This window comes from Oncorhynchus nerka, linkage group LG2, assembly GCF_034236695.1.
Source record: "Oncorhynchus nerka isolate Pitt River linkage group LG2, Oner_Uvic_2.0, whole genome shotgun sequence".
Taxonomy (NCBI): Eukaryota; Metazoa; Chordata; class Actinopteri; order Salmoniformes; family Salmonidae; genus Oncorhynchus; species Oncorhynchus nerka.
In genome coordinates this window covers 70,688,672-70,714,707 of record NC_088397.1, presented here as the reverse complement: position 1 = coordinate 70,714,707, position 26,036 = coordinate 70,688,672, and the positions used below count along the sequence as shown (strand labels likewise).

Here is a 26,036-nt window from a genome sequence, read left to right as displayed (position 1 = left end):
CATTTATTCGTTTTTATTTTAAACTGTACAGGCCTAGAGGACAATTATTTTCACTTCAATATTTATCTTCGACCAATTGTGAATTACAAACGGTAGGTTGTGTACACCATATTTTGATTTCATGTGTTTTTGTTTACTGACCGTTTGTTATTTACAGTAATCAATTTAGTTTCGTTGCTAGTGGATTGAGGTATGTTTTTAGACAAGCCCCAATCCCCGAAAAAATGGCATACCATGAATTTACCTTCCATGTGTAGTTATTTATTCAAACAAATATGTTATGTTTTGTAGCTAGTATGCCATTGTCGTGTGTGTGAGGGTATCTACTTTCTGAAGCGGAAGCAGCCTAGGTGCTGTCCCCCGACCAGATAATGCGAGTGCGACTTCAATGAGTGTGTGGTGATGTTCTTAATTGACGGAGTTAAAGGGAGCAGTTCTTCAAAGGGGACAGCTTTCATTGAACTTTAATTAAAATACTTTGAATCGTAACTCTCCACTATTTAGAACGAAGATGCGACGATGACCCAATCTCGGCCAAACGAGTTCATTGCTCCACCGGAGTGTCCTGTTTTTGAGCCCACTTGGGAGGAATTTGCCGACCCATTTGCGTATATCAACAAAATACGACCTATTGCAGAGAAAACTGGCATCTGCAAGGTCCGACCGCCGAAGGTGAGTGTCTTTAATTAGGGTAAAATTTCAAACTCCGAGTGAAAACATTTTCTAACTGTTGTTGATGGTCGTGTAGTTATCTTTTTAGACATATTTTCAACATGGCGGATTGCGGCTTGAATTGAATTGCCAGCTTCTATGCGAGCGTAGGTTGTGTGTGCCTCTGTGTAGGTGTGCAAGTACACGCCCAGTGATCTCTGTGCAGACAGACTCGCGACAAAGTTATAAAGTATCGCTTATGTTCCATATAACGTTCAACCCAAGTACAATGCATCTTTAGAGGCTTTTGGTTAAATTGATGGGTGACAAGGTTGGTTACCTTTTCTCTTCCCGGGAGTTGTTCATTGTAAAATGATACGGAAATAAGACAATTCACCAAGTCACTTTAATGACTTCCAGCTTGTTATCAATTCAATTTTCGAATGTGAAATTGTAAAATATGTGTAATATATCAGACCATATTGCAATTTATATTCACTTGTATTGACAACACAATGTTTTGATGCTGGATTTCCGTGTGACAGCTACGTGCACAATGACGATCTCTTTATGGAGTGTGATTCGTTGGAAAGGAAAACCGATTAGTTGGTGAGGAAACTGCATTGTTGACTACAGTGCTGCAATTTTCATACATGGGTTTACTTGTTTCTTGAACATGGGGGAGGAAGGTTCCTGGTTTTGTATTGGTCTGAACTACTTGTGACATTTCATGCTTTCAGCCCATTGCGTATTTGACCACATTAGGTAATGGTGAGCACCGAGCGCCCTTAAATTTCAAGGGTATTAGGGACAGCTTATTGTGCTGACTGAAATGTTGTTGCCTCTTGCCTACACAACCTAGATTATTTGATCATAACTGAGAGTGGGGCTGATTTTAGAGGCCTGTATGTTGTAGGCCTGCTGAGAAGACTCTTCTAGCTTGTTAATGTCCTCCATGTTGTCTTTGTGGTTGGGTGTCGACTGGATTGTGTACCAAGTGGATTTTCGTTGGAGTGTAGTAACATTTATATTAAAGAATATTACAATTTTTGTTAAGGATAATTTATAATTAATCTGTGAAAATATGTACCGCTTTTCCAATGGTAACCAAACGGTTTTACTTGAAGGGCTGGCCTCTGAACATTGGTTATCAAAACAAATACCTCAAAGTAGCATAGGTATTGAAGACTCTGTGCAGTCAAAGTGAATTTGTTTTTCATTTTTACATACGATTCCACACTGAGGATGGAATAATGTTGTGAAAATGATTAATGCCCATTTGTGAAAGAGCTGTTTGAAAATACAGCCTAAAATTTCAGCCAATTTGGTGGGATGAAGTTTTGGCCTGCCTGGTGGTAAATTAGTTAAATCCAATACAGCCATTTTTGTTTCAATATCAAATAATTTCTGGGTAACAATTAAGCAAATTACTGTGTGTTCAATTAAAATGGTCAAAAATGAACATTACTTCTTAGTAAAGAGCTGTATATCAATCAAGAATATTGCTTGGACTGTCTTAGCTGTTATTGGCAGAGAGGTTTGCAACTCTTTTTTGGTCTATCAACTAATGTACCACCTGGTGATGTCACCAGTCAGGTCAAAACTCCATCCCACCAAAACAGGCTGAAATGTCAGGCGGTCTTCTCAAACAGCTCTTACACTTAAAGGGCATTATCATTATTTTCACATTATCATTATTTTAATTTCTTTTTGACCATTTTAATTAAAAACAATCATGGTAAGCTACCTAATTATTACCCAGAAATGATTTGATATTGAGAAAGTTTGCATTGGACCTTTTTTGAAGATGCACTATGTAGAAATCGCTCTGCCATTTCCTGGGTGCTAAAATTCAAATAGTTTGCTTAATTTCAGTTTGAAACACAACAAGCATAGTGTACGGAATCGTTGTACCATCTAAACCACTGTGAAATATATTTTCCATAACCATAAATATAGTATTTTCAGATGTTTTGAAGCTTGTACAAAACCGAAAGTAAAAGACTCAAACTCAAGACCCGGAAGCATAGAAATACTGCACATAGAACAGATCTACTGCTTCATAGACTTGCTTTCAATGAGAGACAGATATATAACTCATTATTCTATTTGAATTTGGTCGGTCGCCCAAAAAAGTTACATATACAGGGGTTGGTTGTTAAGTGACAAATGACGTATGCACAGCCATGGGGCATAACAGAAGAAGTTGGCTTAGATTGGATACAAAATATAGCTTACATGTTGTCAACAATGTATATTGAAAACAGAAATGCATTTGCACAATGACCACTTGTTGTCAAATACATCGTTACAGTTGTTGGTTAGCTAGTTAGCACATTTTTGCCATATTAGCATTGCCATGAATTCAGTCCAAAGGCTTCAAAACAACAAGCTGAATTGAGACATTTACAATTGGCTATCTTGAACAGCAATTGTGTAATCTGAAATGTTGTGCTCATACAACACTGGATTAACATACAAATATGCACTCCAGATCACTCTGGAGCTGTGCCTACTGTAGGTAGTCTAATGATGGCTGAATTTGGCTAGCCGTTCAGAGGATGGAAGTTGTTTGTGCAGAATGGGAGTGGTTATGCAATGGGCCTGTCTGTTGTCGTTGCTCAAATACTCCACAAAGGGACTGGTGGAAGTACAGCCAGAGCTGTTGTTTCATAAGCCATGCTCCCATCTGGGCCGTGCACTGCAGACGAAGAGTGCAGAGTCAAAGGGTAATCTATGGAGGCCAAATTTATGGTGGTCTTATCAAGTCCCCGGCCACAGGGATCCATACCCCCCCCGCCCCAGCATTTTTTGATAACTGCACTTTGACTGACTCGTCCACATTCCCAGCTGGATCACTTCTCAGTCTGAGGTGTCAGTTAGGTCTTCTTCTTTAGGTAGTTGGGTTTTAGGATGGACTCTTCCACTTTTGATCAAAAAGGGTTTTGCCCTATTTGTCACTTGGGATGAATTTGCCAAATTGCTGTGAGATAGAGGCTAGTGCTTGTGTAGCATATTTAAAATGATACTTTTCTGTGTTCCTGAGTTATTATGCACATTCAAACAGGAATGCTGGCACTCCGATGCCATGCAAGGTCACAGAGACAGTGTAGTCTCCAAAGATAAGGAGGCTGTAGTGACCTTAATGTTCTATCTGCACCACAGTTTCTCCTGATGATTCCAGTCAAACAGACTATCTCTTTCTACATTGTAGAATAAGAGTGAAGACATCAAAACTATGAAATAACACACATGGAATCATGTAGTAACCAAAAACGTGTTAAACTAATCAAAATATGAGTCTTCAAATAGCCTTAATAGCTTTGCACACTCTTGGCATTCTCTCAACTAGCTTCACCTGGAATGGTTTTCCAACAGTCTTGAAGGAGTTCTCACATGCAGAGCACTTGTTGGCTGCTTTTCCTTCACTCTGCGGCCCAACTCATGCCAGATCATCTCAATTTGGTTGAGGTCGGAAAATTGTGGCGGCAAGGTCATCTGATGCAGCACTCCATCACTCTTCTTGGTAAAATAACCCTTCACAGCCTGGAGGTGTGTTTTGGGTCATTGTCCTGTTGGAAAACTGATAGTCCCACTAAGCGCAAACGAGATGGGATGGTGTGGTAGCCATGCTGGTTAAGTGTTCCTTGAATTTGAAATAAATCCAACGGTGTCACCAGCAAAGCACCCCCACACCATAACACCACCTCCATGTTTTACGGTGGGAAATGCACGTGCCGATCATCCATTTACCCACACTGCATCTCACAAAGGCACAGCGTTTGGAACCAAAAATCTCATATTTCGACTCCAGACGAAAGGACATATTTCCACTGTTCTATTGTCCATTGCTTGTTTCTTGGCCCAAGCAAGTTTCATCTTCCTATTGGTGTCCTTTAGTAGTGGTTTCTTTGCAGCAATTCGACCTTGAAGGCCTGATTCATGCAGTCTCCTCTCAACAGTTGATGTGTCTGTTACTTGAGCACTGTGAAGCATTTATTTAGGCTGAAATTTCTGAGGCTGGTAACTAATGAACTTATTCTCTGCAGCAGAGGTAACTCTGGGTTTTCCTTTCCTGTGGAGTTCCTTGTGAGAGCCAGTTTCATCATAGCACTTAATGGTTTTTGTGATTGTACAGCCATGGCCAAAAGTATTGAGAATGACACAAATATTGTGTCTTTAGAAATTTGTCAGATGTTACTATGGAATACTGAAGTATAATTACAAGCATTTCATAAGTGTCAAAGTATTTTATTGATTTTTCAAGACTCCTGCAATCTGCCCTGGCATGCTGTCAATTAACTTCTGGGCCACATCCTGATTGATGGCAGCCCATTCTTGCATAATCGATGCTTGGAGTTTGTCAGAATTTGTGGGTTTTGTTTGTCCACCCACCTCTTGAGGATTGACCACAAGTTATCAATGGGATTAAGGTCTGGGAAGTTTCCTGGCCATGGACCCAAAATATTGATGTTTTGTTCCCCGAGCCACTTAGTTATCACTTTTGGAGCAAGGTGCTCCATCATGCTGGAAAAGGCATTGTTCCTCACCAAAAGGTTCCTGGATGGTTGGGAGAAGTTGCTCTTGGTACCATTCTTTATTCATGGCTGTGTTTTTAGGCAAAATTGTGAGTGAGCCCACTCCCTTGGCTGAGAAGCAACCCCACACATGAATGGTCTCAGGATGCTTTACTGTTGGCATGACACAGGACTGATGGTAGCGCTCACCTTGTCTTCTCCGGGAAAAGCTATTTTAGGGATGCCCCAAACAATCGGAAAGGGGATTCATCAGAGAAAGTCCTCAGCAGTCCAATCCCTGTACCTTTTGCAGAATATCAGTCTGTCCCTGATGTTTTTCCTGGAGAGAAGTGGCTTCTTTGTTGCCTTCACACCAGGTCATGCTCCATCTTTGCCTCACTGTGGGTGCCGATGCACTCACACCTGCCTGCTGCCATTCCTGAGCAAACTTTGTACTGGTGGTTCCCCGATCCCGCAGCTGAATCTACTTTAGGAGATAGTCCTGGCGCTTGCTGGACTTTCATGGTCGCCCTGAAGCCGCCTTAACAACAATTGAAGTTCTTGATGACCCAATAAATGGTTGATTTAGGTGCAATCTTACTGGCAGCAATATCCTTTTCTAAAGCCCTTTTTCGTGCAAAGCAATGATGATGGCACGTGTTTCTTTGCAGGTAACCATGGTTGACAGAGGAAGAATAATGATTCCAAGCACCACCCTCCTTTTGAAGCTTCCAGTCTGTTATTCATAACAGAGTGATCTCTTTATTTATTTTACCTTTATTTAACTAGGCAAGTCAGTTAAGAACAAATTCTTATTTTCAATGACTGCCTAGGAACAGTGGGTTAACGACAGATTTGTACCTTGTCAGCTCGGGGGTTTGAACTTGCAACCTTCCGGTTACTAGTCCAACGCTCTAACCACTACGCTACTCTGCCGCCCCCCCTCTAGCCTTGGCCTCATCAACATTCACACCTGTGTTAACGAGGGAATCACTGACATGTCAGCTGGTCCTTTTGTGGCAGGGCTGAAATGCAGTGGAAATGTTTTTGGGGGATTCAGTTCATTTGCATGGCTAAGAGGGACATTGCATTTAATTGCAATTCATCTGATCACTCTTCATAACATTCCGGAGTATATGCAAATTGCCATCATACAAACTGAGGCAGCAGACTTTGTGAAAATACATTTTTGTGTGTTTCTCAACTTTTGGCCACGACTGTACTTGATGAAACTTTCAAAGTTCTTAATTTCCCAATTGATTGGCTCAAAAGCATTAAGAAGGAAAGAAATTCCACAAACTAACTTTTAAGAAGGCACACCTGTTATTAATTGAAATGCATTCCAGGTGACTACCTCATGAAGATGGTTGAGAGAATGTGTGCAAAGCTGTCAAGGCAAAGGGTGGCTATTTGAAGATTCTCAAATATCTAAAATTATTTGTTTAACAATTATTTTTGTTTACTACATGATTCTGTGTTTTTTTTCATAGTTTTGATTGTCTTCACAAATTTGTTTCAATGTAGAAAATAGTAAAAAATAACATCCTTGAATCAGTAGGCGTTCTAAGATTTTTGCTCCATTTTACTCAGGTTTGATTGGCATTTAGCCAATTGTTTAGTAGGAAGAGTGTAACAGAGGACATCTCAAATATGGATTTAGACTAAAGATGAACAGCTTACATTACTTTATGTATGGAACATGGCCTACCATGTCACAATGTTTCTAAACGGTGCGGTATAGATGACTTAAATAGACATGTATTCAAATACAGCATAGAATGTGGCTCAACTGATAATGATTCTTCAAAATGGAGGATGAGCTATGAAAAATGTGAGTGACTCTTCAGTCAGTTTGACAAGATGGTGTTGTTTACTCCTGCAGGAATGGCAGCCACCGTTTGCGTGTGATGTGGACAGACTGCACTTCACTCCCCGGATCCAGAGACTTAATGAATTGGAGGTATGTTTATTTTACTACTTAACTGGTTTATCCATGCAGTACTGCTTTTTAATAATAGTGTATCTAGATACCGTTATTATGAGAGACTGAATATGTACGTAAGCAAGGTTTTTTATTTTGAATATGTGGATGACTTTTTTCAAAATGAAAGTTATTTTGGGGTTTTGGCCTTTCTTGTACATCGTCTCAATCCACATTATTATCCTACTCTTTTAAGTGGTAAAGAAATAAAAGAAAATGGACAAATAAACACATTAGTCAGATTAAGCCTAAAGAATTAGCCAAGGTGACTCAGAAGGCTACATTGATACATTTGTCTGTATAACAGTGGCTTCAACAGGCTTATAACACCCAGCAGCAGGGTGTCTTTTGAAGCCAGAGTGCTCCCTGGCCCCTGAAGTGTGCCTTGTAGAGAAAGTTGATTACCTCAAGTCAAAGGTCACTGGTACCTAGACCTTCTTTAACCCCCCCTTTTGATACAAGTTTGGGTGGTATCCATATTACCATAACTTAATACTGTGCCTGTGCTATACCGGTGCTGCATGCTATTACCGGTGCTGCTCATAAGGGCCGCTATTGTTTTGTTTGTTGGTAAACCCCGCCCCAAGAAATGCTAACCTACTAAGGAATTCCCATACTGAATTCTAACGCTCGCATGCAAAATTAAATTGCAAGGACAGACAACCCGGCTCATAAAGTGAAGTATCTCAAAAGGCTACTCAGTTTAAGCATACACAAAACAAATATTAGTCAGCCAGGATCTTAATCCAGGAGGGGATTGTCTCTGCTTTTACCAAGATTCAAGAAGCTTGTGAACATTAGTAGTGAATTTCATGCAAGTGTATCTTCATCACCTCACTTAAGTTGCACTGCAGGAGTGACTCACCTCACCCCTTATACACTGATTTTTACAAGGCCATATTGGGTAAAATGCCATTTTCTCTTTTTTTAATCAGGTCGGTAAATAAATATCAATTACGGTCCCATTCTCATTTTCTTCTAACAGTACCAAAAATTAGAACAGGTCATGGTAGAATTAGATTTAGTTACTCAGCTCCGTGATCCTGGAATTTTTTAATTTGATCTAGTTTCGTTGGTGGAGTTGAAACACTTGATCGACATATTTACCATGGAGTGTAATTGTCTTTAGGTCAGCTGTTTTTTTTAGTCAAAACTTTTGTGTTTTTTAACGTAATATGTAATTGTTGTACTGTGTGTTTATAGTTTTGTTTAATCCTGTGTTAGTCTGAAGTTGTGTTGTCTGAAATGTTGTTCCCCCTGCTGCTATTGGACCAGGTCTCTCTTGGACAAGAGATGTTATCTCTCTGAGAGAAACATGTATAAATAAAGGTTAAATAAAACAATCAAAGGGGGCTTGATCAGCTGTTTTGGGGGAACTACCAGTAAATGTAATAGTGAAAAGTAACATGTGGAATGAACAGCACAATCTGCTTTATCCTTTAACCTAGTGCACAACTTGACTACGGGTATTTATTTAAAAGTACAAATATCGAAATCTAGTAAACTAGCATTCGTATCAACGGTATTTAAAATCATACCGTGGGTATTTAAAAAAAATACCCCGCTATATCGCCTAACCTTAATGTCCTGTCATCTGCACTTAAGTAGCACAGCATGGGATGAATTATTGTAGAAACAATGGCTTTTTGTTTTTTTCTTTTATGTTGGTGATGTGTAAAATGGACCATGTCTTGTGTTGATGTTGAATAGGCTCAAACCAGAGTCAAGCTCAACTTCCTGGATCAAATCGCAAAGTTCTGGGAGCTACAAGGGTGCACCCTGAAAATCCCTCATGTGGAAAGAAAGAATCTGGACCTGTATCAACTCAACAAGGTATGTAGCTACAACTTCTGGCACACCCTGGATGCAGGAAACTGGCCAGCTTTTCTTGGATATGAACCAGGGGGCGTTTGTGTTGTACACTTATATACTCATGGGAGCTCTATATGCTTCTTATTGTGCTATGTTTACACATTTGTAAACACTCTCACAGTAAAGGTCATTGATTGGCATCCTTTCTTTCCCAGTTGGTGAACGATGATGGCGGATTTGACGCGGTTTGCAGAGAGAGACGCTGGTCTAAGATAGCCCTGAAGATGGGCTTTGCTCCAGGCAAGGCCATAGGCTCTCATCTGCGCTCTCACTATGAGAGGATCCTCTACCCCTACAACCTGTTCCAGACTGGAGCCAACCTTCTGGTGAGTTAGATGGGTCGCTCTCTCTCAGCAGATGGCACTCTGCTCTGGGCTGTTTACTAATGTGCTCTTATTTTGAGTTGAGGACTAACATGCTGAACACATCGGTCGTGTCGCGTGTGCTTCAAAATAAATGTACACGTTATTCAATCGTTGCACCCACTTTGCTCGCACGTGGCAACGAGGGTCTGTGTTGCCAGGTGCAAAAATAGATGATTCAATTTGTGACGCAGGTCCTGCCTCTCCCATCTTCTCATTGGTTTTTAGGAACATATATCCACGTGGGTGATTGAAAGATGAACTGAGGTCGGTTGTGGTAATGCACCTTATTATGAAAGTTAGTTGCCAATCACCATATAAAGTCCAAAGAAGAATAAGAAGCCTGGAAGGAGGAGAGATGACTAGAAATGATGCGGTTGACTGTTTTATGTGTGGATTAATTGTCAGAGTAGAGGACCTTGTACATTTCAGGTCAAAAAACTCAATGTTTATATCCCATGACAAATTAGCCAGCAACTGCAAGGTAGCTAGCTAAATTGCCATAAATGTTTAATGCTTTTGAATATAATTGGTTCAGAGTTTGTTTTGATATTTCAACCTGCGTGTTGTGATCTTGTTTGTTGTGGGGGGACAATGGCACATGCGGAGGTCTGGTTTGGGCATGGTGTAGGAGGTTGTGCTTCGTCAAAGGTGTAGACATTGTCCATAGCGAAATTGCAGGTGTGTTTGTATATATATGTATGCATGTTTTAGCTGTTGAGAGAATTTATTTTCCATTAAATATCTGCTCAAGATGGAAGCAGGGTCAACTTTATAAATGGGTCAACTGAACAAATATTTGGCAGTTATTATTTCCTGCATTAAGTGACTCGTCACTCCCTGTTCTGTCTGTATGTAGAGCATCACCCTAAATTAAGCTAATACCAGACAATCTCATTATTAACTGTCCTACTACTGCAGAGAAGGCACGTCAGAAGTGAACTGGCACTCACATGGCCTCTTTTCCACACTACTCTGTAAGTTTGATATTTGGCCAGCGATTCAGTAAGTCTAAACTGCAGTAGATCTGCTTTGTTCCTTGGTATAACGAGGAGTTGAAGGAGCCTGGGTTTTGCACACAAATTGAGTTATATGCCAGATGAAGCCTGGGACTTTTAAAAAGCATGACTTGAATTCTGACAACAAACTGGCAACAAGCCAACCATTTTTTTAGCAAGCTCTCCTCCCCATTGGGTTATTTTTGTAGAACTTAGTACCTCTTTCCGTGTTTATTTTATTGAAGGCCTCAGTTGTCTCTTGCAGCTTCTCTGATTGTACCTTGGGGCCCTGGTTGGGCTTTGTGGTTAGCAGCAGCTCATCCTCTCTCCGCAGTGCTGCATGCCTCTCTCTCAGCCTGCTGGCGTTGACCTCCCCTGATCCCCTCCCCTTTCACCCTCCTCCCTCTCGCCCCGCCCTCCCTGTGTAGAGGCCTAGCTGTCTCTGGCCTGGCTGCTGCCCTTGCACTGTCCTCCTGATACACCAGAGACAGCAGAGCGTCAGTGTTCCCAACCCCCACCTCACCTCAGTGTTGCTGCCTGTCTTCCTCTTTGTCATGTGAGTGGTGTCAACAGAAAGACCAGAGACCCATGTGTTGATCTTGCAAGACAAAAACAAGTATCAACAGTTGAAGTTTGAATTAGAAGGTTGAATTTATTATCAAGCCATGGTATTCAACAACTATTACAATTATTTTGTTCAAAGGCAACAATGAAAGATTGGAAATCAAACCCCCAAAGGAACTGTTAGACAACTAAGCACCTAAACAACCACATGGCCCTGCCTCGGTTTATAGATGCCTAGTTTGTTCTTGGCAAATGGAATTTGTCACAGCATAATAGGAGTGACAAGGAGCAAGTAAAGCACTTTATTTTGTCATTCAACAGAATGATTGTCATTTACCTTGATTGATATCTGTGAAAATGTGTTAAATTTCTACATGCCCACTCACTCTCCCATGTCTCCCCTACAGAAGCCTACCCTGACCAATGACACCAAGGATACAGACTACATCCCCCATGACCTGCCCCAGCGCCAGTCTGTCCAGCCCCTGGAGACCTGCAGCATCGCTCGCAGAGCCAAGCGCATGAGAGCTGAGGTGAACCTCTTCCAGGGTCCACATAAGTAAACGTTCTACCTCCGTCAGTGGCTCTGGTTCCCCATAAGTCACAATTCTAACCCACAATAGTTCCCGGGAACCTAATAAGACATCTTTATCCGAGTCATTGTGTGACAAGTCCAGTAGCACAATTTACCAATGCAGACAAGCGGCGGTTCACAGCTTTGAGTGTGTTTCTGTATATCGACCAAAAGAGCCGGTGTGTGTGCAGTGGTGACCTCGTTGCTTTTTCTTCTTCTCCTGTCGTAGTCCACGTGGCATGAACCCCTCCCTTTTCTCCCCTCTCTCTGACAGGGAGGCTGTATGAAGACTGAGACAGCGGAGGACTGTGAGAACCGGCCCAACCTGAGGAGGAGGATGGGTTCCTATGTGGCCAAGCCAGAGCCACAGCTTGGTAAACACAGTCCTTTGGCAGTCTTGTGAAATAATGTAATTTTTTTCATGAACAAATAAATGTTTCTCTGGTTTAATTTAAGTTTAGATAATTATTAGATTTGAAATCTATATAAGAACAGGGTTGTGTTGATATGAATACATACTGTATGCACTGGCCTCCATTAACCATGTGATGTCTTTCAGTGCTAGTGAAACCTGTTGAGGTGAAACTGGAACTCAATGAGCACGAGGATCCAATAACAAGTGACAAAGAAAGCGTGTTTAGTAAAAAAAACGACCCTGCGGTGAGTAAAATACGTTTATATGCTGAGCTAATCAAGGCTAATTGTCTCTTCATTATGACTATGATAATAATCCTAATGGATAGCATTTATTCAGGTCTCTCACAAAAGTACAAATGATTGAGTTCTTAACTAACCATTTAAAATGTAAACTCATCCCATCCACCCACCTGGGTGCCATTTTTACTGATTAGTGGATAAGAAACCTCATTGTCTTGTCTGTCTGTCTCAGGTGGATCAGTACATGTGTCTGGTGTGTGGCAGCGGGAGCGAAGAGGATCGCCTGCTGCTGTGTGATGGCTGTGATGACAGCTACCACACCTTCTGTCTGATCCCGCCCCTGCATGATGTCCCCAAAGGAGACTGGAGATGCCCCAAGTGCCTGGCTCAGGTGACAGACATGCTCCCGCTCTCCCCCAGCCCCAATTACCGTACTACACTGTCACTCTGTAAACTCCACACACCCCATCCACTGGGGAAGCTGAATACAGACGCAGCAGTCGACTCTTATTAAAGCTAAACAAAAGCATGCTAAACCTCTATTTTGTGGTTCTTATTTACCGGAGCTTCTCAGTAGAATCCTACTCCTGTTGGTGTTCGGCAAGTATGACTTCATGTTGATATTAGCTACATTAGTGCTTCTCATCCTTGTCTTCCCTACAGGAATGTGGCAAACCCCAGGTAGCCTTTGGCTTCGAGCAGGCTGGCAGGGACTACTCTCTACGCACTTTTGGGGACATGGCTGACTCCTTCAAGTCAGACTATTTCAACATGCCAGTTCATGTAAGTTTGACAGCAGATGTACTGTCCTCATCAGTGTTATGTTCAGCAGGGACAAAACAGGAAAATGTTCCTATTAGACAAGTTTTAAGATGGAACCTCTGTTTCAAAGTATTTTCCCAGTGTCATTGTGCCTACTTAACCCCCACCTGATATAAGCTGTATTATACTTCACTCAGCCTGTAGTTGAAATGAGTTGAGGTAATGGTTTTTCTGTCTCTCTGTTTGTCAGATGGTTCCCACAGAGCTGGTGGAGAAGGAGTTCTGGCGACTGGTCAGCACCATTGAGGAGGACGTCACTGTGGAGTACGGAGCAGACATTGCCTCCAAAGAGTTTGGGAGCGGCTTCCCCATCAGGGGTGGACGATTCCATGTCTCCCCTGAGGATGAGGTACACAAAGGCTCTACTCTTACAAGTTAACATATGCTAGATATTGGGATGATTCTGAAGTTGACTGTACCACAACATCATGGCAACAGTACACCATTTCAGACCAAGAGAACTGTTGTGGAAAACTCTCACAAATAGTTCTATAGCTCAAAAACCCCATACATCTATGCTCTTAGAGACAGCGGAAGCACTTGTGGCTTATATTTAAGGTGATATTGGAGTTCTACAGGAGATTAAGCCCTAGCCAATATCACCCACAGTTGAGTCGAGCCTTAACTTGTACTTAACTTGTCTCTGACCCATAGGATTACCTGAGCAGTGGCTGGAACCTGAACAACATGCCCGTGATAGACTCCTCGGTGCTGACTCATGTTACGGCTGACATCTGTGGGATGAAGTTACCCTGGCTGTATGTGGGCATGTGCTTCTCCTCCTTCTGCTGGCACATTGAGGACCACTGGAGCTACTCCATCAACTACCTGCACTGGTACATAAAGGCTGCCCCACAGGCCACTAGTATGGGACTGGAGTTTTACCTGACCTTGTAACTGGACCAGAAAAATCTCCTGGCCCGTGGTATAATGCACTGTATAGGTCAAAGCAAATGGCCTCTGCTTCTTTCATTTTGAGGAATCTTGTCAAACCCAATTGCTTGCTTAGTATTGGAGTTAGTTTATTGGTTGACATGGTATTAAACACAAGAATACTCTTCAATCTTCAAAGTGATCAAATCAAATGTATATATAAAGCGCTTCTTACATTAGCTGATATCTCAAAGTGCTCTACAGAAACCCAGCCTAAAACCCCAAACAACAAGCAATGCAGGTGTAGAAGCACGGTGGCTAGGAAAAACTCCCTAGGAAGAAACCTAGAGAGGAACCAGGCTATGAGGGGTGGCCATTCCTCTTCTGGCTGTGCCGGGTGGAGATTATAACAGAACGTGGCCAAGATGTTCATAAATGACCGGCAGGGTCAAATAATAATTATCACAGTGGTTGTCGAGGGTGCAACAGGTCAGCACCTCAGGAGTAAATTTGATTTGGCTTTTCAGAGCCGACCATTTAAGAGTATCTCTACCGCTCCTGCAGTCTCTAGAGAGTTGAAAGTAGGTAGCACGTCCGGTGAACAGGTCAGGGTTCCATAGCCGCAGGCAGAACAGTTGAAACTGGAGCAGCAGCACGGCCAGGTGAACTGGGGACAGCAAGGAGTCATCAGGCCAGGTAGTCCTGAGGCATGGTCCTAGGGCTCAGGTCCTCAGAGGGAGAGAGAGGGAGCGAGATAACTTAAATTCACACAGGACACCGGATAAGACAGGAGAAATACAGATATAACAGACTGACCCTAGCCCCCTGACACAAACTACTGCAGCATAAATACTGGAGGCTGAGATAGGAGGGGTCGGGAGACACTGTGTCCCCGTCCGACAATACCCCTGGACAGGGCCAAACAGGCAGGATATAACCCCACCCACTTTGCCAAAGCACATCCCCCACAACACTAGAGGGATATCAACAACCAACTATCCATCCTGAGACAAGGCCAAGTATAGCCCACAAAGATCTCTGCCACGGCACAACCCGAGAGGGGGGGGGGGGCGCCAACACAGACAAGAAGATCACGTCAGTGACTCAACCCACTCAAGTGACGCACCCCTTATAGGGACGGCTTAGAAGAGCGCCAGTGACTCAGCCCTTGTAATAGGGTTAGAGGCAGAGAATCCCAGTGGAGAGAGGGGAACTGGCCAGGCAGAGACGGCAAGGGTGGTTCGTTGCTCCAGAGCCTTTCCGTTCAACTTCACACTTCTGGGCCAGACTACACTCAATCATAGGACCTACTGAAGAGATAAATCTGATAAATAAAGACTTAAAAGCTGAGACCGAGTCTGCGTGTCTCACATGGGTAGGCAGACCATTCCATAAAAATGGAGCTCTATAGGAGAAAGCCCTGCCTCCAGTTGTTTGCTTAGCAATTCTAGGGACAGTTAGGAGGCCTGCGTCTTGTGACCGTAGCGTACGTGTAGGTATGTGTACGGCAGGACCAAATCGGAAAGATGGGTAGGAGCAAGCCCATGTAATGCATTGTAGGTTAGCAGTAAAACCTTGAAATCACCTCTTGCCTTAACATGAAGCTAGTGTAGAGAGGCTAGCATTGGAGTAATATGATCACATTTTTTGGTACTAGTCAAGATTCTAGCAGCTGTGTTTAGCACTAACTGAAGTTGATTTAGTGCTTTATCCAGGAGTAGACCATTGCAGTAGTCTAACCCAGAAGTGAAAAAGCATGGAATAATTCTTATGCATCAATTTGGACAAAGTTTCTGATTTTTGCTATGTTATGTAGATGAGGAAAAGCTGTCCTTGAAACAGTGTTGATATGTTCGTCAAATGGGAGATCAGGGTCCAGAAAAAAGCAGAGGTCCTTCAGTTTTATTTGAGAGGACTGTACAACTATCAAGATGAATTTTCAGATTCAACAGATCTCTTTGTTTCTTGGGACCTAGAACAAGCATCTCTGTTTGGTCCGAGTGTAAAAGTAGAACATTTGCAGCCATCCACTTCCTTATGTCTGAAACACAGGCTTCCAGCGAAGGCAATTTTGGTGCATCTGCATAGCAGTGAAAGTGAACATTGTGTTTCCGAATGACCTCACCAAGAGGTAGATTGAAAACAATAGTGGTCCTAAAACAGAACCTTGAGGAACACCGACATTTACAGTTGATTTGTCAGAGGACAACCATCTACAGAGACAAACGGATATCTTTCCGACAGATAAGATCTAAACCAGGCCAGAACTTCTCCGTGTAGACCAATTTGGGTTTCCAATCTCTCCAAAAGAATGTGGTGATCGATGGTATGAAAAGCAGCACTAAGGTCTAGGAGGACCGATGCAGAGCCTCGCCATTAAAAGGTAATTTACCACCTTCACAAGTGCAGTCTCAGTGCTATGATGGGGTCTAAAACCAGACTGAAGCGTTTCGTATACATTGTTTGTCTTCAGGAAGGCATTGAGTTGCTGCGCAACAGCTTTTTCTAATGTTTTTGAGAGGAATGGGAGATTCAAAATAGGCCAATTTAGTTTTTTATATTTTCTGGGTCAAGGAGTGACAACAGTCAGTGTTTATGACAAACTGGCATATGTCCTCAGGGGAGAGCCCAAGACGTGGTACGGCGCTCCGGGGTATGCTGCGGAGAAGCTGGAGGGGGTGATGAAGAAACTGGCCCCCGAGCTGTTCGAGTCTCAGCCTGACCTTCTGCACCAGCTGGTCACCATCATGAACCCCAACACACTCATGAACCACGGTGTTCCCGTAAGTACCAAACGCGCCCCCACACACACACACGCTGTGAGTATAGTTATAGTTTTACCATAACTTCATACCCGCTCTTCTCTAGATCTATCGCACCAATCAGTGCGCTGGCGAGTTTGTCATCACTTTCCCTAGAGCCTACCACAGTGGATTTAACCAGGGCTTCAACTTTGCTGAGGCTGTCAACTTCTGCACCATGGACTGGGTATGATGACTTGAAGTCCCTCAATAGTATACATAAGCTAATAATTGAATAACTGGAAGGTGTTTCTATTGAGCAGTGGTCATTACACCTGGTCCTGGAGAGCTACATGATGTACAGGTTTATCATGGTCTGGATGAACAATACATTTGCTCAGTCAGGTGTGTTAATGCTGGGCTTGAACAAGAGGCTGTATACCTTGTAGCTCTTTGGATCAAGTTAGAGTATTACTGATGTAACCAGCACTGTATACAGCTCAGCTCGATAGTGTTAAATGAATAGTACAGTTTCAACCCAAAGCCTTGTGCTCTGTCATTTCAGATGCCCATGGGCCGCATGTGTGTGGACCACTACCGACAGCTGGACAGGTACTGTGTCTTCTCCCACGACGAGATGGTCTGCAAGATGGCATCCAAGGCAGACACCATGGACGTGGCCCTGGCCTCGGCCGTGCAGAGGGACATGGCCGTCATGCTCCATGAGGAGGACAAGCTGAGGGACAAAGTCAGCAAGATGGTGAGAGGACTCTCATGCTGGCACACATTCATTTGATTTTTGAATATCAATGTTTTTTTCCTTCTGGTTTCAAATTGACCAATACTGTGCCCCTGTTCAAAGACATGCCATTCAAAGCATCTTAGGTGTAATTGGACAACATCATTAGAGAAGCAAATGGCCACAGTTAACTTTGCTCCAATAGTGTCTTTCCCTGTGTTATCCATGTTTCTCCTAGTATGACACTACTGGTGTGGGTGTCTGTGTGATCTCTGACACTACTAATCTGTGGGTGTGTTTTATGACACTACTCCTCTGTCTGTGTCCCCAGGGCGTGCAGCAGTCCCAGCAGGTGGAGTACGACCTGCTGCCAGACGAGGAGCGCCAGTGTTCCAGGTGCAGGACCACCTGCTACCTGTCTGCCCTCACCTGTCCCTGTAACCCTGGCCAGCTGGTGTGTCTGCACCACGCCCAAGACCTCTGCTCCTGCTCCCCCAACAACCTCACACTCAAGTAGGTCTATCAACAGCTAAGTTCATGCTAAATGCCCACATTAAAATGTTTACTTTCATCCCTCATTACGTACATCCCACATTGTACAGAAACGGGCAATCGACAGAAGCTCATGTTAATATTGCCATTAGTTTTACAGATCCAATGCACGAATTGTAACACTTGTTTTGCAGTTTCATTGAAATGCCCCTTTAAGAACATCTATCAACTTAAAGTAAGGGTCAAATTCAAAGTGCGCAGCATTGAAATGTCTAAAGGCCTTCTAGAACCTTCTGATGAGAAACAAACGCGTGTCACCTGACCAGAAAATCAACAGTTGTGACAGCTGTTACTCAGCCAAGATTCCAGTCTTCAGAAACATTATAGACCTGTGTTTACCTGGTTGTGTGTCTACAGCTTCAGGTTTACCATGGCTGAGCTCTACCCCATGATGGAAGCAGTCACACTGCGTGCCGAGTCCTACACAGGCTGGGTCTCGCATGTCACTAACATACTGGAGGCGAAACAAGACAAGAAAAGCAGTAAGTACTAATCCTAAGTAGGATACCTCTTTGGGTTCAGGCGTCAATGGAATTGAAATTGGTCATAACATAACACAAACTTATTGTTGCTTATTTGCATAACCCCAAGTGGACAGGATGTTCTCAAATGTGTTATGGAATGTTTTTTACTTCTCTTCACCCAGATAGATATGTTGCCTTTGTCTAATTAAACACATAATACCAGAATAGACTAGAGTATTTTCTACCCTTTGCTAATAGTACAGTTCACTTGATCATTGGACCATGATTCTTTGGATGCATTGATGACGTTCTGAAGCACTGTTTGTTTGTGTTCAGGCTTGGAGGTGCTGAGGTCACTGGTGGAGGATGCGGAGGTGAAGCAGTTCCCTCAGAGTGACCTCCTACGACAGCTCTGCACTGTTACCCTGGATGCTGAGAAGTGTGCCGTGGTGGCCCAGCAACTGCTCAATGGGAAAAGGCAGACCAGGTGTGCTACACACACAATTTCTATTATTATTTATGTTTTTATTCACCTTTATTTAAACAGGTAGGTAAGTTGAGAACAAGTTTTCATTTACAACTGCGACCTGGCCAAGATAAAGCAAAGCAGTGCGACACAAACAGTTACACATGGAATAAACAAAAGTACAGTCAATAACACAATAGAACAATCTATATACAGTGTGTGCAAATGGAGTAAGGAGGCAAGGCAATAAATAGGCCATAGTAGCGAAGTAATTACAAGTTGTGCAGATGATGATGTGCAAGTAGAAATACTGGTGTGTAAAAGAACAAAAACAAAGTAAATAAAAACAATATGGGGATGAGGTAGGTAGTTGTATGGGCTATTTTAGATGGGCTGTGTACAGCTGCAGTGATCGGGAAGCTGTTCTGACAGCTGATGCTTAAAGTCAGTGAGGGAGATCGAAGTCTCCCAACATCAGTGATTTTTGCAATTCGTTCCAGTCATTGGCAGGAGAGAACTGGAAGGAAAGGCAGCCAAAGGAGGTGTTGGCTTTGGGGATGACCAGTGAGATATAACTGCTGGATACTTTCTAAAGTTGAAATCCTTTACCACTTCTAATTTTCGTATTGCTAGCGACATGGTTAGCCAAATAGTCCTAACTAATGCGCAAAGCAATAATGTGCCCTAGTGAAAATAATTTCAGCTTTTGTGCTCTGTAGGCTAGCTGTGTCTCTGATCTTTAGTGTGTTGTTGTCAGGTATCGTTCAGGTGGAGGGAAGTCCCAGAGCCAGAACCTGTTGACGGTGGAGGAGCTCAGGTCGTTTGTCAGGCAGCTGCACAAGCTGCCCTGCAGCATCCGCCAGGCCCCCTTACTCAAGGTACAACTATAGGGCCAGAATATATCCACTACCATCAGTGACAATTCCTGTGTTCCTCTCTTCGCTATCACACCTTTCTCCGCTCAGCACATTCTTGATTAGTTGATGATGCACTAGGCTGGGAGTCTGTGGCAGAAGCCTACGTCCAGCTCAGTGATCTTTCAGGACCAGGATAACACTGAACAAAACAACAGCGTTCATTGATTGACCCTTTTACTTGTTTGTATTTCCCCCAGGACCTGCTTACCCGCGTGGATGACTTCCAGCAGCGCAGCGAGCGGCTCCTCTGTGACGAGGCCCCCAGCCCAGCGGAGCTGCAGAGCCTGCTGGACGTGAGCCTGAGCCTGGATGTGGAGCTGCCCCAGCTAAGCCTGCTCAGGGAGAGGCTGGAGCAGGCGCGTTGGCTGGAGGTGGTTCAGGGGGCCAGCAGCCAGCCCCACAGCCTCTGTCTGGACACCATGCGGAGGCTGATAGACCAGGGGGTGGGTCTGGCCTCGCATGCCTTGGTGGAGAGAGCAATGGCGCGCCTGCAGGAGCTGCTTACAATGTCTGAGCACTGGGAGGAGCGGGCTCTCAGCCTGATGGAGACTAGGTGAGAGAAGGGAGGAGGAGAGCGCCTTAGACAGTACTGTAGTTGAATATGCAAGTTGACCAGTTCTATCCTACATGAGACGATGTACAGGAAAAACTCTTGGTTCAGTAGTTGTCACCTTTCATCCTAGCTGTAGTAATGGTCTACAGCCATGTCTCAGGTCGACTCCTTTCCTAACTTGAGTAATACAAAAACTTTAATAGTAAAGCCATAGACATAATATTTTCATTAGGAAATGGTTACGAGATGCACAAAACAAGATGTTTAAAATAGAATGAGATGTAAAACAAAATAAAGCACACTGACATAGTTCATAGTAAATATGTAGCACTGACACCTACCTTGCGAAAAGCTGCTTAGAAGTTCAGCCAGCAGAGAGTGAAAAGTGCAAGGTTTGCATTTGGATTTGAAAGCTGCTCACTGATGGATTAACTATATCAGTGGGTTGGGACAATGCTCTGCTCAGCTGGCTCACACAAGTCTATACACAGGCTCTAGTTGCAGAGCTCCCATTGCTATTAGGGTAAACTGTGGCGGTCGCCTGTATTGAGACATCTTAGACTATAAGGTCTTATTTGAGAACTCTGAACTTTTTGAAATAGAGAAGTTATGTACAGAACACTAATTCCACTGTCCATAAGCAACATTGCGTCAGAGGTGGTTTATTCTATTGGTTCGGTTCGTTCTCTTCAGACAGGCTGAAATGTAACTCCTCATAGTGCTAAAGTGAGATTGAAAAACATCTTCTCGCTCAAGGCATTCAGATTGTTAAACAGCCACACACTAGCACAGAGGCGGCCTACCTACAGACTTGATATCATAGGACACTTTAATAAATGCAAGTGCAAGTTGGGGCGGCAGGGTAGCCTAGTGATTAGCGCGTTAGACTAGTAACCGAAAGGTTGCAAGTTCAAATCCCCAAGCTGACAAGGTACAAATCTGTCATTCTGCCCCTGAACAGGCAGTTAACCCACTGTTCCTATGCCGTCATTGAAAATAAGAATTTGTTTTTAACTGACTTGCCTAGTTAAATAAAGGTAAAATATATTTATTTTTTTAAATGGAACACTCGTCACTTTAATAAGAATATTTACATATCTCGCATTATGGATTTTAAATATGTATATACTGTATCCTTCACTATCAATTCTTACTATATATTGGATCTTAGCTGCTCTCTCACTGTGCACCCATATATTTTATATTTTCTCATTCCTTTACTAGATTGTGTGTGTTAGGTTTTGTTGTGGAATTGTTAATGTTACCTGTTAGATACTGCTGCACTGTCAGAACTAGAAGCACAAGCACTTCACTACACTCGCAATAACATCTGCTAACCATGTGTATATGACCAATAACATTTTATTTGAAGTAACAAGTGACCACTAGAGCCATATGAACTGTGGGGTGTTGACAGAACTTGACACTAAAGATAAAAGCAGTACTGAGTCCACTTGTGTTTTTAAGCCTAGCTTGTATTTTGTCCAGGCCCTGTCACTGTGTGGAAACTCTTGAGGCAGCTCTGCTGGAGGTGGCTAGTATCCCTGCTTATCTGCCCAACTGTCTGCTGCTGAAGGACACGGTGGACCAGGCTAAAGACTGGCTTCAGGAAACAGACACCCTGCAGGTAGGAGGCTCTTAGGGTGTGTCCCAAGTGGCACCCTACTCCCTATGCAGTGCACTACTTTTGAACAGAGCCCTGGTCAAATGTAGTGCACCAGGAAGGGAATATAGCCTAACATTCTAATTTATTAACCCAAGTAATTGGGACATCTCTGAATATAGACCTGTCCTATATTGTTATCTTTTTTAAACAACTGCTTCTGGTATGCCAGACTGAAAATAGAAGTTGGGAAAGGGGAAAAAAGCCAGACTGCTTATAAGTGTGTGTTTGTGTGTAGCTGGGAGGCCGTATCCCTGTGCTGGATACCCTGACTGACCTGGTGTCCCGGGCCAAGACCATCCCTGTCTGGCTGGACCCTCTGGCTCGACTGGAGGCCCTGGTCTCTGACGTGCAGGCCTGGAAGGAGAGTGCCGCCAAAACCTTTCTAATGAAGAATTCCCCTTACTCCCTGCTGGAGGTAAACTACCTACAACAATCTAATGCCGAAACACATAATCAGACACCTTAGGGGTTGTTTCACTAAATAGTCAGTCTGTACCCCAAATGGCTCCCTATTCCCTTTATAGTGCACCACTTTTGACCAGACTCCTATGGGTGCTGTGATGATACTGTAATCTGTGCAGGATTCAACTCAAATCTCCTGACTGAATCTTTGGTTAAAATGTCGCTACGGGTGAGATGTTTTGCACTAAGTTGCCAAATAGTTGTTTGAGAGGCAAGCCTGGTATTGGGTAGATTAGTTTAAAATTAAACCTGCCATACCTCTTGCTGAATGTATTATTTAATGTATTTGTTTTATTTCAGGGCTGATAATGTTTAATTTTATCCTGAGTTTTTGGGGATTTGGCTCATTGTCTCTGTCTGTTTTAGGTGCTGTGCCCCCGGTGTGAGGCTGGGACGGGGTCTCAGAAGTCAAAGTCTAAAAGGGCGAAGGATGTGGCCCAGTGCAACAAGAGAAATGGAACTTGGCTGGACTGCCTGAGTGATGTGGAGAAGGCCCTCTCAGAGAGCAAGGACTCTGCCTCTGCTGTACGTGCTGCTCTTACTCAGTCTGTCTAGGGACATGTTTTTATTTACCAAAAGCAGACCATTGAACTTACTTATTTAACTTCCAACATATTCTAAAGACACCCAACTATCGCAATCAGTGAAGGATATGAAGGTGCATATCATTAAATGTATGGTTTGATACAGTATTGTAATTCCATATACTATGACTGTGTAGGTTACTGTTTGGTTAGATGTATGTTGCGGTAGTAAGTATTGTGTTTTGTCATGCCAACCTGTGCTGGTTCCCCTTTCTGTAGATGGCCACTCTAGCCGAGGTACGTCAGAAGGAGATGGAGAATCTGCTGGCTCTCAGGGCCTCCAATAAGTCCAAGCTCCTCCAAGCGGGCGACTGCGGGGCGTTGAGGGTGTGCGTGTGCCACAATGCCCCGTTGGGCGCCATGCTGCAGTGCGAGCTCTGCAGTGACACCTTTCACCGCAGCTGTGTCTCAGGCTCCAACCAGGACCCCCAACCCAACCAGGCCTGGCTGTGTCCCCATTGCCGGCGCTCTGAAAAGCCACCTCTGGACCGGGTGCTTCCCCTGCTCGCCTCCCTGCAGCGCATCAGGGTGCGGCTGCCTGAGGGAGATGCCCTACGCTTCCTCATCGAGAGGACAGTCCGCTGGCAGCACCGCATGCAGCAGGCCTCCGCAGAGGGGGTGCTGGGGGTGGCTCTGATGACATCACATCAGCGCTGGGGCTCATCCAGTCCCACCTCTGCTCCATCTCAGGAACCATACAGCGCATCATTTTACACGGATCACCAGTGCATTCCTCTGCAGGGTCCGTGTCAGGCTAGCAACATCTAATATCTCAACCTCTCATAACAATTCACATTTTTATCAAATTTCTATCAATGTCTAACACATAAAATGTATGTTCACAGAATACAAAAAATGAACTATTCCTTTTTAAGGGCTGTGTTGAACTGTGTTATTGGTGTGTGTTTCAGGACTGAGCCCTGAGCTGGAGGAGCTGATGGTGGAGGGCTTCCTGCTGCAGGTGACTCTGCCTGAGACCCAGCAGTTGTACATGTCCCTCAGCAGACTGGACTCCCACAACCTAATTGACAGCCCCTCTCCCAAGCACAGCACAGAGCAGGACCAACACCAGCACAACCCTCAGGGAGGGAGCCCCCCTCACAACCAGGTAACATACTAGTCTACTACTGTGAGGCTCAGATAGCAGGTCAACCACTTGATTAAAGGGTTGTTTTGATGTATTTGAGACGTTTCTGAACATTTGTTCATGTTGAACTTTTTAAAAATTATTTTGAATGAATTTATTTGGGTGAAAAATCATATAAGATCTGCGCTGGACCCCAGAAGATGCCACTTAAAAGCATTAATTAAAACACTTATTTTCAGTGGTCCACGATGGTAAAACAAACCTCTAATGATTTTAAAAGACAAAGTTAAAAAACATAACATTTTAAACAAAATTACATTCATACATACAAAAACATTTACATTCATACAAAACCATTACATTCATGTGTGTGACTTAAATGCGTGTTTACTGTTTTCACCAGAACGGAGTAGCCTGTCTCAAGAAGGAGGCTGTGAACGGCAAGCGGACCAAGCGGTGCATGAAGAAGGAGGGCTCCGAGCGCAAGGACAAAGCCAAGAAGCCCCGCAAGAAGAAGCCCAAGATGAACAAGGAGAGGAGTCAGGAGGCCAAGGGGACCTGTTCACCCACCGCCACTCACTCGGACCTCTCCCTTTCGGACTCTGATGAAGACTTCACCCTGTGTGCTGCACCGTGGTGCAGAGAGCCAGAGGGGAAACAGGTTAGCATTAAACCCCCCTCTACCTTATGTTGTGGGTCATTTCAGTGTGTTTTCCCAAACATCACATTGTTTTAACAATTAGACTATTAAACTTATTGTAGTATATTGAAAATAGTATGTAGTATGATTTGTATTAAAGGAAGATTCCACTTTCAAAATACAGATATACAGCCGGTATGATGCATTTTGCATCTTATGATGCTGCGTTGTGCATTATATTTCCCCTCTGTTTTTCTCAGGTGAATTGGGTCCAGTGTGATGGAAGCTGCCAGCAGTGGTTCCACCAGATCTGTGTGGGAGTGTCTGCAGAGCAGGCAGAGAAAGAGGACTACATCTGTATCAGCTGCACACAGCCAGACCACACCAGGGAGTGAAGACCAGTTTTGAAGGATCATCAGTTTTAGTTTAGTCACAGCTCTGGGTGTATAACCACCCAGTTATTTCCCTTCCCCATTCTCAGCTATGCTCTGGCCCCACCGCCTCATTGACCTTCCTGATCTAGCTCTACTTGGTGACAACAGTGCTCCTTCCCCTTCCTTCCCAGCCCAAACAGCTTTTCAGAGCTATTGAGACTCTTCCATCTCTGTTTTGTTATAGTGGCTGGCTTTATACAGCCAATCAACTTAATCTTTCCAATCATCAGCGACATGATGCAGATTGTACTGCGCGAGGTTCCAACTGTTTACGAAGCAGTATAAAGTGGAGGAAACAGGACATTTTCACTTGACTGACTTTACTTGCATGTGTATTAAGACAACGCAGGGATTTTTCAACCAGAAGAAGTCAATTGGACAACATTTTTGGAACCCAGTTTTTGTACATGCATCTGAACAACAATGTGAACCCTTTTTCTTCTCTTGTAGAGCTAATATTATTTATCTGAGCAATAACTGAATTGTTAATTTGAGTTCAGTTTGTCTGAGCTATGTTTGTGCTTAGAAATGGTTCTATACTATTGAACGCCCTTGTAGGTTGAAAGTGATATTTGACTTGCAACATGGCTAACATAAGGAACTGTGTGAATTAACTGCCACGGGTATCATTCAACTTTTTTCCTCCTTTGGGTAAATATGATTAATGCGTTGCAGTTTGCATAAGAAATAAAATAATTTGTTCCCACAACTATGTTGTCTGTAATTTTCTCAGTGTAGAAGCTATCCTCAAGTAGGCATTTAATATCTGAGTCCCATGGACAAGAATATTTAATTATCTGAAGAATAACGGGATTATAATGGCAGAGAATAATAATCCACTGGTGTACTGAGTGGGCTAA

At 43.4% G+C, this 26,036-nt stretch overlaps 1 protein-coding gene across 1 annotated transcript; it reads left to right on the top strand.

Annotated features, from left to right (window-relative positions):
• Positions 1-7: 7 nt before the first annotated feature.
• LOC115141277 (lysine-specific demethylase 5B-B-like) lies at positions 8-25,885 on the top strand. The gene is made up of 27 exons (XM_029680027.2): positions 8-92; positions 505-672; positions 7,051-7,128; positions 8,860-8,982; positions 9,177-9,347; positions 11,353-11,478; positions 11,794-11,893; positions 12,079-12,179; positions 12,409-12,567; positions 12,840-12,959; positions 13,189-13,347; positions 13,653-13,834; positions 16,492-16,654; positions 16,740-16,859; positions 17,178-17,372; positions 17,683-17,864; positions 18,261-18,385; positions 18,704-18,854; positions 19,591-19,711; positions 19,948-20,303; positions 21,792-21,930; positions 22,205-22,384; positions 22,798-22,956; positions 23,235-23,757; positions 23,927-24,123; positions 24,506-24,763; positions 25,003-25,885. Exons 2-27 carry the CDS (start codon positions 520-522, stop codon positions 25,135-25,137), a joined length of 4,476 nt encoding a protein of 1,491 aa, XP_029535887.1. The 5' UTR covers positions 8-92; positions 505-519; the 3' UTR covers positions 25,138-25,885.
• Positions 25,886-26,036: the final 151 nt, after the last annotated feature.

Bases quoted from the DNA above. Each gene is read 5' to 3' on its own strand.
- LOC115141277 (XM_029680027.2), top strand. From the start codon at position 520: ATGACCCAATCTCGGCCAAACGAGTTCATTGCTCCACCGGAGTGTCCT. The intron at 18,855-19,590 runs GTGTGCTACACA...TGTTGTTGTCAG, and splicing joins AATGGGAAAAGGCAGACCAG to GTATCGTTCAGGTGGAGGGA. The intron at 24,764-25,002 runs GTTAGCATTAAA...TGTTTTTCTCAG, and splicing joins GAGAGCCAGAGGGGAAACAG to GTGAATTGGGTCCAGTGTGA.